Genomic DNA, 15839 nt, shown 5'->3' with positions numbered 1-15839 from the left:
AGGCGACGTTGTTGCCGGTGATGTCTGCTGAGGACTACAACAGGCCTACAAGCCCTCCGTCCAGCCTCTCTCAGCCTATTGCGGACAGTCTGAGCACTGATGGAGGGATTGTACGTTCCTGGTGTAACTTGGGCAGTTGTTGTTGCCATCCTGTACTTGTCCCGCAGATGTGATGTTCGGATGTATCAATGCTGTGCAGGTGTTGTTACACGTGGGCTGCCACTGAGAAGACGATCAGCTGTCTGTCCTGTCTCCCTGTAGCGGTGTCTCACAGTACAGACATTGTAATTTACTGCCCTGGCCACATCTGCAGTCCTCATGCCTCCTTGCAACACGTCTAAGGCAAGTTCACGCAGATGAGCAGGGACCCTTGACGTCTTTCTTTTGGTGTTTTTCAGAGTCAGTAGAAAGGCCTCTTTAGTGTCCTAAGGATTCATAACTTTGACCTTAATTGCCTAACATATGTAAGCTGTTAGTGTCTTAACGACCGTTCCACAGGTGCATGTTCGTTAATTGTTTATGGTTCATTGAACAAGCATGGGAAACAGTGTTTAAACCCTTTACAATTAAGATCTGTGAAGTTATTTGGATTTTTACGAATTATCTTTGAAAGACAGGGTCCTGAAAAAGGGTTCATGTGAAAAGATTTCTTTCAATGATCTGTGGTTAAAAATATAAGAAAAAAGTTCCTAAAAAAACGCTTCTCTGTGACATAGCGTGGTATAATTAAAAGTAAGAATATCAGTGATTTCCAAAACCTGCAAAGACTTTCTAGCCTGAGGGAGGATATTTTCTTGCTCCCTACTGCAAACCTCATCGTGTTTGAACATCACTTTGGGTAGCCTCAGGCTTCACTGGTATACATTATACAGTGCATTCGGAAAGTATTCAGACCCCTTCCCTTTCTCCACATTTTCTTACATTACAGCCTTATTCTAAAATGGATTAAACAAAAACATCTCCACATAATACCCCATAATGACAAAGCAAAAAATTTAAATTAGCAACGTTATTAAAAAATAATTAAAAAAATACATTATTTACATAAGGATTCAGACCCTTTTCTATGAGACTCAACATTCCATTGATCTTCCTTGAGATGTTTCTACAACTTGATTGGAGTCCACCTGTGATTAATTCAATTGATTGGACATGATTTGCAAAGGTAAACACACCTGTCTATATAAGGTCCCACAGTTGACAGTGCATGTCAGAGCAAAAACAAAGCCATGAGGTCAAAGGAATTGTCTGTAGAGCTCCAAGACAGGAATGTGTTGAGACACAGATCTGGGGAAGAGTATCAAAACATTTCTGCAGCATTGAAGGTCCCCAAGAACACAATGGCCTCCATTTTTCTTAAATAGAAGAAGTTTGGAACCACCAAGACTCTTCCTAGAGCTAGGCACCTAAATGACTGTCAGACCATGAGAAAGAAGATTATTTGGTCTGATGAAACAAAGATTGAACTTTTTGGCCTGAATGCCAAGCGTCACATCCGGAGACTAGTCGTGCAAAAGATAAAGGGTGGCAAAGTAAAGAGAGGTCCTTGATGAAAACCTGCTCCAGAGCACTCAGGACCTCAGACTGGGGCGAAGGGTCACCTTCCAACAGGACAATGACCCTAAGCACACAGCGAAGACAATGAGGAGAGGCTTCGGGAAAAGTCTCTGAATGTCCTTGAGTGGCCTAGCCAGAGCCTGGACTTGAACCAGATCGAACATCTCTGGAGAGAACTGAAAATAGCTGTGCAGCGACTCTCCCCATCCGAGCTTGTGAGGATCTGCAGACAAGAATGGGAGAAACTCCCCAAATACAGGTGTTTTTGCTTTGTCATTATGGGGTAATGTGTGTAGATTGATGATGGGGGGGAAAACGATTTAATCAGTTTTAGATTAAGGCTGTAATGTAACAAAATGTGGAAAAGTCAAAGGGTCTGAATACACTGTATACTATGGGGAAAGGGGACACCTAGTCAGTTGAACAACTGAATGCATTCAACCGAAATGCGTCTTCCGAATTTAACCCAACACATGACGTCCACGTCATCAGGAGTTGTTGTTGGGGACTGCCTTGCTCAAGGGCAGAACGGCAGATTTTTCCACTTGCCAGCTTGGGGATTTGAAACAGCGACCTTTTGGTTACTGGCCCAACACTCTTAACCCTAGGTCTCAGACAATACCATGATGTCCAGAGGGTCTGCTGGTAATGGTCATAGACATACTTTTACCTGTAGATCTATTCTTACTCATTTATTCCCCTGCTTTTAAACCCGAGCCAATACACTGAGATTATTAAATGGTCTGTGATTTACAGTATGTTTGACTCGTGTAATCTCTTGTCAAGTAATTGGTAGTGTAAATTCTGACATATGGATGATTTATCACTTGGCCCACCATGAAAACATCCTCCAGCAGCCAAACATGACAAATGACCCTTTTCTGATAAGCCAGAGATAACTTAGTCTTGATGCTTTTGCTCTTGTCGCAGTTATGTTATTGAAAGGCCATATTTAATCACCCTGTATTTTTCAACACAAGCCTTGTTGGTCAGCTCCCGTCTCATGTTGCTAGGCATTGATTAATGTGCAAGCCGCAGCACAGAGCTGTATGTGTATAAATGCTAGCCTCCGAAATGATTAGAGACCGTCTCAATTGATGAAGCAAATCGCTGATGTCACTCAATGACAACAGACGGTTTGATCATGGCACCTTTTCCACGTAGGATGTGCTGATTATCAAACATGAATTAAAGGGAGAAAAGTTAGTCGCGGTCTAGGTCAGACATAGGACAGATTATATTAAAAATGCTGTTTATGCATAAGATCTAACCTTGCACTCAGTCTCAAATGAAAACAAAAACCTAAACCAATAATAATAGTAATAGTCCCATTTTCCTTTTTTGGAAGTACAAAAAGAAATGTAAAGGCACCCCACACACATGCAAACACCTTGTTGTCTTGCATCCCAGAGATGAGAGTCTTTTGCATCATATAAGAGAGTTGTCATTATAATTCCACAGTGATTTGAAAATGCATCACACTGAACTGCAGGGCTGGGGTCAATTCGAATTGAAGGCAATCAATTCAGGAAGGGATTTTAATTTAACATTCATGTTAAAATTGTAGTTTCTACTCAGTTTACTGAGGTAATTGAAAACAGATTCAGTTCTTTCAAGTTTTGAATTATTATTTAAGTTTACTCCCTGAACTGACTGCCTTCAATTCGAATTGACCCCAGTCCTGCTGTACATGCAGAAACCACAGTAAGTGTTACACTCAATATCCATATCTTTTGATGTTGCAATATTGCGCTGAGTGAGGAATCATGGAATCAATGCCTGTTGTATTGATTTTATTCATGTGTATTACATATATACACTGAACAAAAATAGAAATGCAACATGCAACAATGTCAACAATTTTACTGAGTTACAGTTCAAATAAGGAAATCAGTCAATTGAAATAAATTCATTAGGCCCTAATCTATGGATTTCACATGAACTGGGCAGGGACGCAGCCATGGGAGGGCCTGGGAGGGCACAGGGCCAACCACTTGGGAGCCAGGCCCACCCACAGGGGAGCCTGGCCCAGCCAATCAGAATTTGTTTTTCCCCACAAAAGGACTTTATTACAGACATAAATACTAAATACTCCTCAGTTTAATCAGCTGTCCGATTGGCTGGTCTCAGACGATCCGGCAGGTGAAGAAGCCAGATGTAGAGGTCCTGGGCTGGCGTGGTTACACGTGGTCTGAGGTTGTGTGGCCGGTTGGACATACTGCCAAATTCTCCAAAACGACATTGGAAGCAGCTTATGGTAGAGAAATGAACATTCAATTCTCTTGCAACAGCTCTGGTGGACATTCCTGCAGTCAGTATGCCATTTGCATGCTCCCTCAAAACTTGAGACATCTGTGGCAAAGCACATTTTAGAGTGATCTTTTATTTTCCCCAGCTACTGTGTAATGACCATGCTGTTTAATCAGCTTTTTGATATGCCACACCTGTCAGGTGGATGGATTATCTTGGCAAAAGGAGAAATGCTCAATAACAGGGATGTAAATAAATGAGTGCACAAAATTGGAGAGAAATACACTTTCTGTGTACGGAACATTTCTGGGATCAAAAAAATATATATCTCATCTAGGATGTTTTTTTTTTCAGCTCATGAAACATGAGACCAACACTTTACATGTTGCGTTTCTATTTTTCTTCAGTATATAGATATTTCCTTCTAGGCTCTAGACTTGCTGTACCATGTTCAGTGTGTGTCATTAAACCCTGGTTTAGTGCTCCCATTCTGTATTGATGTATTTCATATTCCCTCATTTGACTTACAGATGTAGGATCTTAATTTGAGCCAGTTTGCTACAGCAGGAAAATAATCCTGCAGCAACAACAAATGTCAGTTATTATGTGGATTAAAATTAATGGACATTTTTGTAGGGGTTGATACATTTTTCGTAAGAGAAAATCAAGTCTGACATTTTGAAGTGGAAATACCAAACTTCAGAATCCTTTTAAAAAACTCAACTACTATAAGGACCGACACTGGAGTCGAGAAGCAGGTACGGGGAGTCAAACATTTAATAAGGAACAAGATAGGAACAGCATCAGCACACGGGTAACAAAACAACATACGAACGTTAATGTGGAAGCAGGGAACAGAACTGGAGGACAGACAGATAAAGGGAAGGAAATAACAGGTGATTGAGTCCAGGTGAGTCCAAATGATCGCTGATGCGCGTGACGAGGGAAGCAGGTGTGCGTAATGATGGTGGCAGGAGTGGGTAATGCTGGGGAGCCCAGCGCCCTCGAGCGCGAGGGGGGAAGATAAGGAGCCGGAGTGACAACTACACTACAAGTTTTACATTTCTCCAGCAATAGGGTGCTCAAATTAAAATCATAAATCTGTACAGCACAGTCGTAAGGCATACATTTCTCATACAGTGCATTCGGAAAGTATTCAGACCCCTTGATTTTTTTCTGCATTTTGTTACGTTACAGCCTTTTTCTAAAATGTATTTTCCTCATCAATCTACACATTATGACAAAGTGGAAACAGGGTTTTTTAAAACATTTTTGCAACTGTATTATATATAAAAACAGAAATACCTTATTTACATAAGTGTTCAGACCTTTGTATGAGACTCAAAATTGAGATCAGATGCATCCAGTTTCCATTGATCATCCTTGAGATGTTTCTTGATTGATGACAACTTGATTGGAGATGACAACTTGATTGGAGTCCACCTGTGGTAAATTCTATTGATTGGACATGATTTGAAAAGGAACACACCGGTCTATATAAGGTCCCACATTTAACAGTGCATGTCAGGGGAAAAACCAAGCCATGAGGTCAAAGGAATTGTCGGTAGAGCTCCGAGCCTCGAGTCTGTAATCGCTCCCAAAGGTGCTTCAACAAAGTACTGAGTAAAGGGTCTGAATACTTATGTAAATGTGATATTTGAGTTTTACATTTTTAATACATTTTTGCTTTGTCATTATGGGGTATTGTGTGTAGATTGATGTGGGGAAAAATGCATTCATTTTAGAATAAGGTTATAACGTAGCAAAATGTGGAAAATGTCAAGGGGTCTGAATACTTTCCGAATGTACTGTATATGTGAGAGTCAAGATCTGTAGATGAGAAACACAGACGAATGTCATTGTTGATATCAAAGCAATAATCAATTTACAAATCAGTTCCTTGTTCTTCAAATATGCCACGTGACAGGCGATACTTAACTTGGAAAGTCAATGACGTGAAGCTTTTTCAACCAGCTCATATACTGTAATGTTACATACGTGTATCCTCTTAATTGGTGTGAAATCAAGCAACCTCTATCAACCCACACATAGGATTAGGGGAAGTTACAGTACACTGGTAATCTGGCAATAATGAAATAGGCAGGACATAGGGGATCAGCAGGAAGTCTAATTAAGAACAATGACCTTTTGCCTGTCTCATTTAAGGATTAAAGTTATAATAATTAACAGCAAGTTTTTAAAAATGATTTGCATTGAAATGAAAATTGAAAGGGCAGTTTATTAGAATGTCAGGAGAATGCAGAGGGTTTATTCTTTATTAGGTCTACACAGACTATCCCAGAGGCTCCCAGCTCATTTTACATGATTAACATTTGACAATATTTATCCCGCTGCTGTGCAAAGGATCCCTTGGCAAAGCCAATGTCTTTTGATTGTACTCGGGCACCAGACGTTCGCAGCGACGGCGGTGGCAGGAGTATGCTGCTGGGTACATTGGGTACTAAGAGAGCCTAGCTGGCACTCTAAGTACCCAACACCCACCCGCTGCTGCCTGCCCGCCTGTCTCCGAGAATTATGTGATTGGGCCGAGCAGCGTGGTAAGAGGGGGCTCATGGCCCTGCCACTCAGTTCCTCTCAGCCTGTGGGAGTGACTGACACCTCACTGAAATCAAATCAATTACTGAGCAACACTTTGGCCCAGACTCCTCTGTAGCTGGAGACAGACAGAGAGGGACGTTTAGGGACTTGGGAGGCTGGACACTGGACAAGACATCACATTGGGTCAGCATATAGGATTAACTTGACAAATCAATAAAAGAGAAAAATGTTGTAAAGGGAAAAGATAAGAGTGCTTGATTTTGGGGAGGACAATGGTAAGAGTGAAGACTAAGGCATTATTTGTTAAGAGTGCTATTGCTCAGAGAAACTCTGTCAAGAGAGGCTACAAAGAATGTTAAAAAGAAACCTAGCTGCACTTTAGCTCTCATTCAGCAATAATCATTAAAAAGTAAATGTGTTTGCTGAGACAAGTTAGAGATGAACTCTGAGTCTCTCGGTTTGTGTAGCAAAACTCCAGTACTTTGAAACCGTGGCATATGGAAAGGTGGTGGGACCAGGGACATTTCCCTCTGCAGCCTCTGACCGTGGCACTGTCTGCCCTGGGCGATGATGTAACCAATAGCCTCTTCTCCTCTTTTCATCCTGTCCTCCATCTCTCTCCCTCTGTACACAAAGCGGTCAGGGTCAGCATGGCAGGCAGCTGTGTGAAGTGTAAAACATCCTCCTTGCTGCATCTGCTGCCTCCCACTGCCTTTTCATCCCCCTCCTCCCTTAATAACACTCACGCCCTCTCCTTCAATAAATCCAATTTACCACTTCAATTATACTCAACAAAAATAGAAACGTAACATGTAAAGTGTTGGTCCCATGTTTCATGAGCTGAAATAAAAGATCACAGAAATTTTCCATACGCACAAAAAGCTTATTTCTCTCCAATTTTGAGCACACATTTGTTTACATCCCTGTTAGTGGGCATTTCTCCTTTGCCAAGATAATCCATCCACCTGACAGGTGTGGCATATCAAGAAGCTGATTAAACAGCATGGTCATTACACAGGTGCACCTTGTGCTGGGGACAATAAAAGGCTACTCTAAAATGTGATTTATTTTCACACAACACAATGTCATTGGCAAGATGGCGCCGGCATACATGGCAGCTCTGCTTCTAGCTCCTAAGCAACTTTGCAGTATTTTTTTTGTGTATAAAAAAAATAACAAGCATTTCAGCTAAATATATGACCAATAAAATTTGATTTTGAGTTGCCACAGATGTCTCATGTTTTCAGGGAGCATACAATTGGCATGTTGACTGCAGGAATGTCCATCAGAGCTGTTGCCTTTTCTCTACCATAAGCCGCCTCCAAGGTTGTTATAGAGAATTTGGCAGTACATCCAACCGGCCTCACAACCACAGACCACGTGTAACCACGCCGTTGTGTGGGTGAGTGGTTTGCTGATGTCAACGTTGTGAACAGTGCCACATGGTGGCAGTGGGGTTATGGTATGAGCAGCCTTAAACTACGGACAACGAACACAATTGCATTTTATCGATGGCAATTTGAATGCATAGAGATACCGTGACGAGATCCTGAGGCCCATTGTCGTGCCCTTCATCTGCCGCCATCACCTCATGTTTCAACATGATAATGCACAACCCCATGTCGCAAGGATCTGTTCACAATTCCTGGAAGCTGAACATGTCCCACATTCAACAGCCTGATCAACTCTATCCGAAAGAGATGTGTCGTGCTGCATGAGGCAAATGGTGAACATACCAGATACTGACTGGTTTTCTGATCCACGCCCCTACCTTTTTTTTAATGGTATTTGTGACCAACATATGCATATCTGTATTCTCAGTCATGTGAAATCCATAGATTAGGGCCTAATGAATGTATTTAAATTGACTGATTTCCTTATATGAACTGTAACTCAGTAAAATCTTTGAAATTGTTGCATGTTGCGCTTATATTTTTGTTCAGTGTACATATAAGACTGTAGGGAGGACTGGATCACAACAAGGTCTATATGGGCTGTATGCTGTTTGGCTCTGCCTCTGAATATTCATCAAATGTGTTTGGATTTAACTATTCACAACACACAAACCTCCATGGAGAATAACATGATTTATCCTACTGTGATTCTCATGAATAACAATGCTTCTGTTTAGAGTTAGTTCCACATGCAGACATGCAGTTCAACTTATGTCAGTAGATATGGACTCCCTTAGTCCTCAGGATGTGCAAAAAATCCTCTTCATGGTGGTTCTGTGAAGTAGAGACACCCGAGAACAGAAAATCAGGCCAGACAGACAGGTGATTATCCTCCCCACCAAGAGACATACAGTTCACATCATCATGATAGACAGCCAGACTGTAGTGTAGAAGGACGGTGACAAACAGAAATCACAGGCATCTGCTTTTTGCTGGTATGAGACCATGACTATTCTCGCAACACTCACTTATTGAGGAAAAATACTTTGAGCTTTAAATGAAGGCTGTGGGTCTCTTGAGTGTGGCCCAAAACTAGAGAGCTTGAAGAAGTAATTCAGAGGGCAAAAGCTGGTCAACCCTGAGGTGCTCTGAGTAGAAATGGGAGACAGGCTTGTTTTCTATAGTAAGCCCCAAAAGAGAAGACTTTCAGGGCGATTGTGGAACCATCAGTCAACCATGAAAAAAGCATTTTTTACAAGCCTGTGGGCAACGCGTCCCAAAAAGAGGCTGAGTGTTGCTGTCCAAGAAGGGCACACTCCACTAGTGAGCTAGAAGTGGTTAGATCTTTTCAAAGTAAAAGAGTGTGTCTCATATCTAAACCTGTTTCTGTTTACTAAACGGTACAGTGTGTGTGTTTGTGTGTGTGTGTGTGTGTGTGTGTGTGTGTGTGTGTGTGTGTGTGTGTGTGTGTGTGTGTGTGTGTGTGTGTGTGTGTGTGTGTGTGTGTGTGTGTGTGTGTGTGTGTGTGTGTGTGTGTGTGTGTGTCTGCTCTGAAATGTGTGAGAACTGAACAAATCTCTACTGTGCTGTTTTTCCTTTTTTTCATGTCAGACAACAAACTGTCTCATAACGCTACAACAATTCCTACTTAGTTCTACATCAAAGGGGTCTGTTTGCTACTGGCCTTTAATTTTTCAGCAGGAGGTGACAATGCTGCCATGGTAACACACTGCTCCCCCAGACTGGCCAGCTCAGCTGAACTACTGTGAATTGTGTGATTCACAGTAGTTATCCTCTTGTGGAAAAACAGCCATTATAAAATAGCAGACACTTCTGGTCCCAAGATGCCCATTTTCACAGCTCTCAACTTTGTAAAGTTTTTACAAAGAAAGAGAGGAATGAACACTGTTTAGTATCTTTCTATGTTTTCCAGGTTGTCTCCTCTTATTTTACAAAAATAATGTATCTCTCTCTCCACAGGGTGATGAAGTTCTGACTGTTATCAAAACCAAGGCGCAGTGGCCAGCATGGCAGCCCCTGAACGTGTGAGTACACAGTGATGTACAAGAGTACCCTCACCTTTCACAGGTTTATAATGTTAATTGTCTTTCAAAAAATATACACTTGTAGAGATGATCATTTGGATAACCATTAATTGAGAATTTAGATGTGAACAGAATATCTCATTCTACTAGGCTTCCTCCCAGCTGCCCACTGCACTGAGGCTAGGTAACACGGTCACCACCGATAAATCCATGATAATTGAAAACTTCAACAAGCATTTCTCAACGGCTGGCCATGCCTTCCTCCTGGCTACTCCAACCTCGGCCAACAGATCCGCCCCCCCCCTTCAGCTACTCGCCCAAGCCTCCCCAGCTTCTCCTTTACCCAAATCCAGATAGCAGATGCTCTGAAAGAGCTACAAAACCTGGACCCGTACAAATCAGCCGGTCTTGACAATCTGGACCCTCTATTTCTGAAACTATCCGCCCCCATTGTCGCAACCCCTATTACCAGCCTGTTCAACCTCTCTTTCATATCGTCTGAGATCCCCAAGGATTGGAAAGCTGCCGCAGTCATCCCCCTCTTCAAAGGGGGAGACATCATGGACCCAAACTGTTACAAACCTATATCCATCCTGCCCTGCCTATCTAAGGTCTTCGAAATCCAAGTCAACAAACAGATCACTGACCATCTCAAATCCCACCGTACCTTCTCCGCTGTGCAATCTGGTTTCCGAGCCGATCACGGGTGCACCTCTGCCACGCTCAAGGTACTAAACAATATCATAACCGCCATCGATAAAAGACAGTACTGTGCAGCCGTCTTCATCGACCTGGCCAAGGCTTTCGACTCTGTCAATCACCATATTCTTATCGGCAGACTCAGTAGCCTCAGTTTTTCTAATGACTGCCTTGCCTGGTTCACCAACTACTTTGCAGACAGAGTTCAGTGTGTCAAATCGGAGGGCATGTTGTCCAGTCCTCTGGCCGTCTCTATGGGGGTGCCATAGAGTTCAATACTCGGGCTGTATATATCAATGATGTTGCTCTTGCTGCGGGCGATTCCCTGATCCACCTCTACGCAGACAACACCATTCTGTATACTTCTGGCCCTTCCTTGGACACTGTGCTATCTAACCTCCAAACGAGCTTCAATGCCATGCAACACTCCTTCCGTGGCCTCCAATTGCTCTTAAACGCTAGTAAAACCAAATGCATACTTTTCAACCGTTCGCTGCCTGCACCCGCACGCCCGACTAGCATCACCACCCTGGATGGTTCCGACCTAGAATATGTGGACATCTATAAGTACCTAGGTGTCTGGCTAGACTGTAAACTCTCCTTCCAGACTCATATCAAACTTCTCCAATCTAAAATCAAATTTAGAGTCGGCTTTCTATTCCGCAACAAAGCCTCCTTCACTCACGCCGCCAAACTTACCCTAGTAAAACTGACTATCCTACCGATCCTCGACTTCGACAATGTCATCTACAAAATAGCTTCCAATACTCTACTCAGCAAACTGGATGCAGTTTATCACAGTGCCATCCGTTTTGTTACTAAAGCACCTTATACCACCCACCACTGCGACCTGTATGCTCTAGTCAGCTGGCTCTCTCTACATATTTTTCGCCAGACCCACTGGCTCCAGGTCATCTACAAGTCCATGCTAGGTAAAGCTCCGCCTTATCTCAGTTCACTGGTCACAATGGCAACACCCACCCGTAGCACGCGCTCCAGCAGGTGTATCTCACTGATCATCCCTAAAGCCAACACCTCATTTGGCCGCCTTTCCTTACAGTTCTCTGCTGCCTGTGACTGGAACGAATTGCAAAAATCGCTGAAGTTGGAGACTTTTATCTCCCTCACCAACTTTAAACATCTGCTATCTGAGCAGCTAACCAATCGCTGCAGCTGTACATAGTCCAATGGTAAATAGCCCACCCAATTGACCTACCTCATCCCCATACTGTTTTTATTTATTTACTTTTCTGCTCTTTTGCACACCAGTATCTCTACCTGCACATGACCATCTGATCATTTATCACTCCAGTGTTAATCTGCTAAATTGTAATTATTCGCCTACCTCCTCATGCCTTTTGCACACAATGTATATAGACTCTTTTTTTCCTACTGTCTTATTGACTTGTTTATTGTTTACTCCATGTGTAACTCTGTGTTGTTGTCTGTTCACACTGCTATGTTTTATCTTGGCCAGGTCGCAGTTGCAAATGAGAACTTGTTCTCAACTAGCCTACCTGGTTAAATAAAGGTGAAATAAAAAAATTACAGGCTAAAGGAGGAGATAACCACCCAGAATTCATTCACCAGGTACATGCTTGGCCTGTGGATGTTTTCTTAAATTCTTTAATGATTGTGTACATTTTTCATGAGCTTTTTTGTTTGTGAAAAGAAGGCTCCTGTTTTGATGAGAGATGTGTTCCCTCGGGGTGTTTCTGAGATGAAGGTTAATAGCCTCCCTTCTGCTCCAATATATCAAGATGTTTCATTGACCTATTTTAAAATAAGCCTGTCAATTAAGCCAGGGAATGTTTGCTTTGTTGGAGGAGACATATTCATTGTTGATGTTAAAGGGGGTTGGAAAAACATCAACATTATAGATGTCTCAAATTGAAGGAGATCGTTTAAAAATATTAATGTGCATGTGGAATGTGAAAATTCTACACTGAACAAAAATATAAACGCAGCATGCAACAATTTCAAAGATTTTACTGAGTTACAGTTCAAATCAGGAAATCAGTCAATTTAAATAAATAAATTAGGCCCTAATCTATGGATTTCATATGACTGGGAATACATATATGCATCTGTTGGTAACAGAAACCTTAAAAAAAGGTAGGGGTGTGGATCAGAATACCAGTCAGTATCTGGTGTGACCACCATTTGCATCATGCAGCGAGACACATCTCCTTCACATATAATTGATCAGGGTGTTGATTATGGCCTGTGGAATGTTGTCCCACTCCTCTTCAAAGGCTGTGTGAAGTTGCTGGATAATGGCGGGAACTGGAACACACTGTCGTACACATCGATCCAGAGCATCCCAAACTTGCTCAATGGGTGACATGTCTGGTAAGTATGCCGGCCATGGAAGAACAAGCACGCAGATGAGCTTCCGTGAGACGGTTTCTGACAGTTTGTGCAGAGATTCTTTGGTTGTGCAAACCCACAGTTTCTTCAGCTGTCCAGGTGGTCTCCGACAATCCCGCAGGTGAGATGTGGTTACACGTGATCTGCAGTTGTGAGGCCGATTGGACGTACTGCCAAATTCTCTATGACGATGTTGGAGGTGGCTTATGGTAGAGAAATTAATATTAGATTCTCTGAAAACAGCTCTGGTGGACATTCCTGCAGTCAGCATGCCAATTGCACACTCCCTCAAAACTTGAGACATCTGTGGCATTGTGTTATTATTATTATTGTCCCAAGCACAAGGTGCACCTGTGTAATCAGATTTTTGATATGCGAAACCTGTCAGTTGGATGGATTATCTTGGCAAAGAACAAACCCTCACTAACAAGGATGTAAAGCTTTTTGTCCGTATCGAACATTTCTGGTACCTTTCTTTTCAGCTCATGTAAAGAGTTTTGTTGTTAATCACTTAATTATATAATATTTCTCCTTCTCATTTTTTTGGGATCTCTTCACACCTCTTTCAGTAACTATTGAGATGTTACTGGATGTTCTTCTCCTCTTAGTGTTAGTGTAGTGGCAATTAACACATAAATAAATCCCAAATGGCATCCTGTTCCCAATTTGTGCACTACCTTTGACCAGGGCCTATAGGGTCTGGTGAAAAGTAGTGCACTATATAGGGAATAGGGTGCTATTTGGGAAGGAATCATAATATCTTTCTTTAGCCTCCACACACATCCTCCAGCCTTAACAACATCTCCAACATAACATCTGTCTCATTAACACTTCTCGAATGCCTTCTGCTGTCTATGATACAACATTATTCCCTCTAATGAGTTCTAAATATAAACAAGTTATTATTTATTAATATGTTGAGTGGTTATGACAGAAATGTGTTATACTTCTTTGTTTGGACTTAAGATAGTGTAAGTGTTCATTTAGAATATTTATCGAACTAAACTTTATGAATAGACAGTGTTTTGAAAAAGTATTTGCCCCCTTGTTAATTTTCTCTACTTTTGCATATTTTTGATACTGAATTTTGATACTGAGATCTTCAAGCAAAACTTAATTTTAGATAAAGGGAATCTTAGTGAGCAAATAACGCAAAAATGACATAACTTATTTCATAAACAAAGTTATGCAAACACCCAAAGCCCCTGTGTGAAAAAAAGTATTGCCACCTTACACTCAATAACTGGTTATGCCACCTTTAGCTGCAATTACTCCAAACGCTTCCTGTAGTTGTTAATCAGTCTCTCGTGTCGCTGTGGAGGTATTTTGGCCCACTGTTCCATGCAGAACTGCTTTAACTGAGCAACGTTTGTGGGTTTTCAAGCATTTCAAGTCCTGCCACACATTTCAATTGTGATTAGGTCTGGACTAGGCCATTCCAAAACTTCAAATGTGTTTTTTTGAGTCATTTTCATGTAGACATGATTGTGTGTTTTGGACCATTGTCTTGCTGCATGACCCAGCTGCGCTAAAGCTTCAGCTCACAGACGGATGACCTGACATTCTCCTGTAGAATTCTCTGATACGGAGCAGAATTCATGGCTCCATCTATTAAGGCGAGTTGTCCAGGTCCTGAAGCATCCCCAAACCATCACACTACCACCACCATGCTTGACCGTTGGTATAATGTTCTTACTGTGGAATGCAGTGTTTGGTTTTCACCAGGCATAATAGGACTGATGTCGTCCAAAAATATATACTTTTGACTCATCTGTCCATAGAACATTCCTCCAAGAGCCTTGATGATCATCCAGGTGATTTTTGGCAAACTTCAGTCAACTTTTTGGAAGAGTGGGCCAAAATTCCTCCACAGCGATGTGAGAGACTGATGAACAACTACAGGAAGCTTTTGGTTGCAGTCATTGCAGCTAAAGGTGGCACAACCAGTTAAAGTATTGATTGTGAGGGGGGCAATTACTTTTAAAAAGTAACACAATAAAATGACATAACAGTAAAAAGGCTATATACAGGGAATACCAGTACCGAGAAACACTTAAAGCACTTAATTGGTGCGGTATGCGCTGCATCTACATTAACACCACAGTTGTATATTGTATTAGCCTTCACCAGTCTTTAACATTGCCAATATTGTCAACCCTCTCTATCTATCAATACTAATGTATACATATTTATCTCATACTGTACTTTTAGAGCTTGCCACTTATGGAGCTGGCTGTCTCATGGAGCTATGTTGAGCAATAAGATCAATCTGCACATTGGGGAGCATACGGTACATGTCTGTATATCTCTTTGTCTTTCCAGGCGGGCAGCTCCCTCGGCTGAGTTCTCAGTAGACCGTACGCGTCACCTCATGTCCTTTCTGAGCATGCTGGGGCCCAGCCCTGACTGGAACGTGGGGCTGTCTGCAGAGGACCTCTGCACCAAGGAGTGTGGCTGGATCCAGAGGCTGGACCAAGACCTCATCCCCTGGGACGCAGGCACTGACAGTGGAGTCACCTATGAGGTGAGGGTCCTGGGCCCCCCAGACAAGGGGTCAATATTTAATAAATGGCTCTGGTTTCTTGGTCTGGTTCAGTTAACTAGTAAAATACCTCTGCCTTTCTGACTTTCAAAACCAGGCCTCTGTATTTTTCCATGAATCTGGAATGAAAGCTTTTGATCTATTTTCATTAATAGTGCAGGAGATTTGCTTTTTTATTTTTAGTTTATGGCTCATGAATATACAAATGACCCAACCTTGGCTGAAAAACGCACTAAACAGATTCAGCGAAAAACCTACTGCTAACATAAAGCAGCCCATTCACTCTGTAGTCATTTTATTGAGGCGTGCCTATTTACCCAAGAGGCTGCCTCACAGACTAGTTGTCTCTACACTGTAAATATGTCCCCAACAAATCCTGCCCTGGAACTTATAATGACATTTTCTGCTGGCTTTAAAAGACAT

At 42.1% G+C, this 15839-nt stretch overlaps 1 protein-coding gene across 2 annotated transcripts in view; it reads left to right on the top strand.

Annotated features, from left to right (window-relative positions):
* The window catches only part of LOC110498902 (spondin-1), a 132508-nt gene that overhangs the window by 88828 nt on the left and 27841 nt on the right, over window positions 1-15839 (top strand). For both annotated transcript variants that reach the window (XM_036958288.2, XM_036958296.2), the window contains exons 7-8: window positions 9741-9805; window positions 15197-15398. In XM_036958288.2, coding sequence (XP_036814183.2) covers window positions 9741-9805; window positions 15197-15398 — 267 coding nt within the window. The remainder of the gene's footprint in view (window positions 1-9740; window positions 9806-15196; window positions 15399-15839) is intronic.

This window comes from Oncorhynchus mykiss, chromosome 2, assembly GCF_057628025.1.
Source record: "Oncorhynchus mykiss isolate SJ-2025 chromosome 2, ASM5762802v1, whole genome shotgun sequence".
In the NCBI taxonomy this organism is placed as follows: domain Eukaryota; kingdom Metazoa; phylum Chordata; class Actinopteri; order Salmoniformes; family Salmonidae; genus Oncorhynchus; species Oncorhynchus mykiss.
This window is presented reverse-complemented; position numbering and strand designations above follow the sequence as displayed.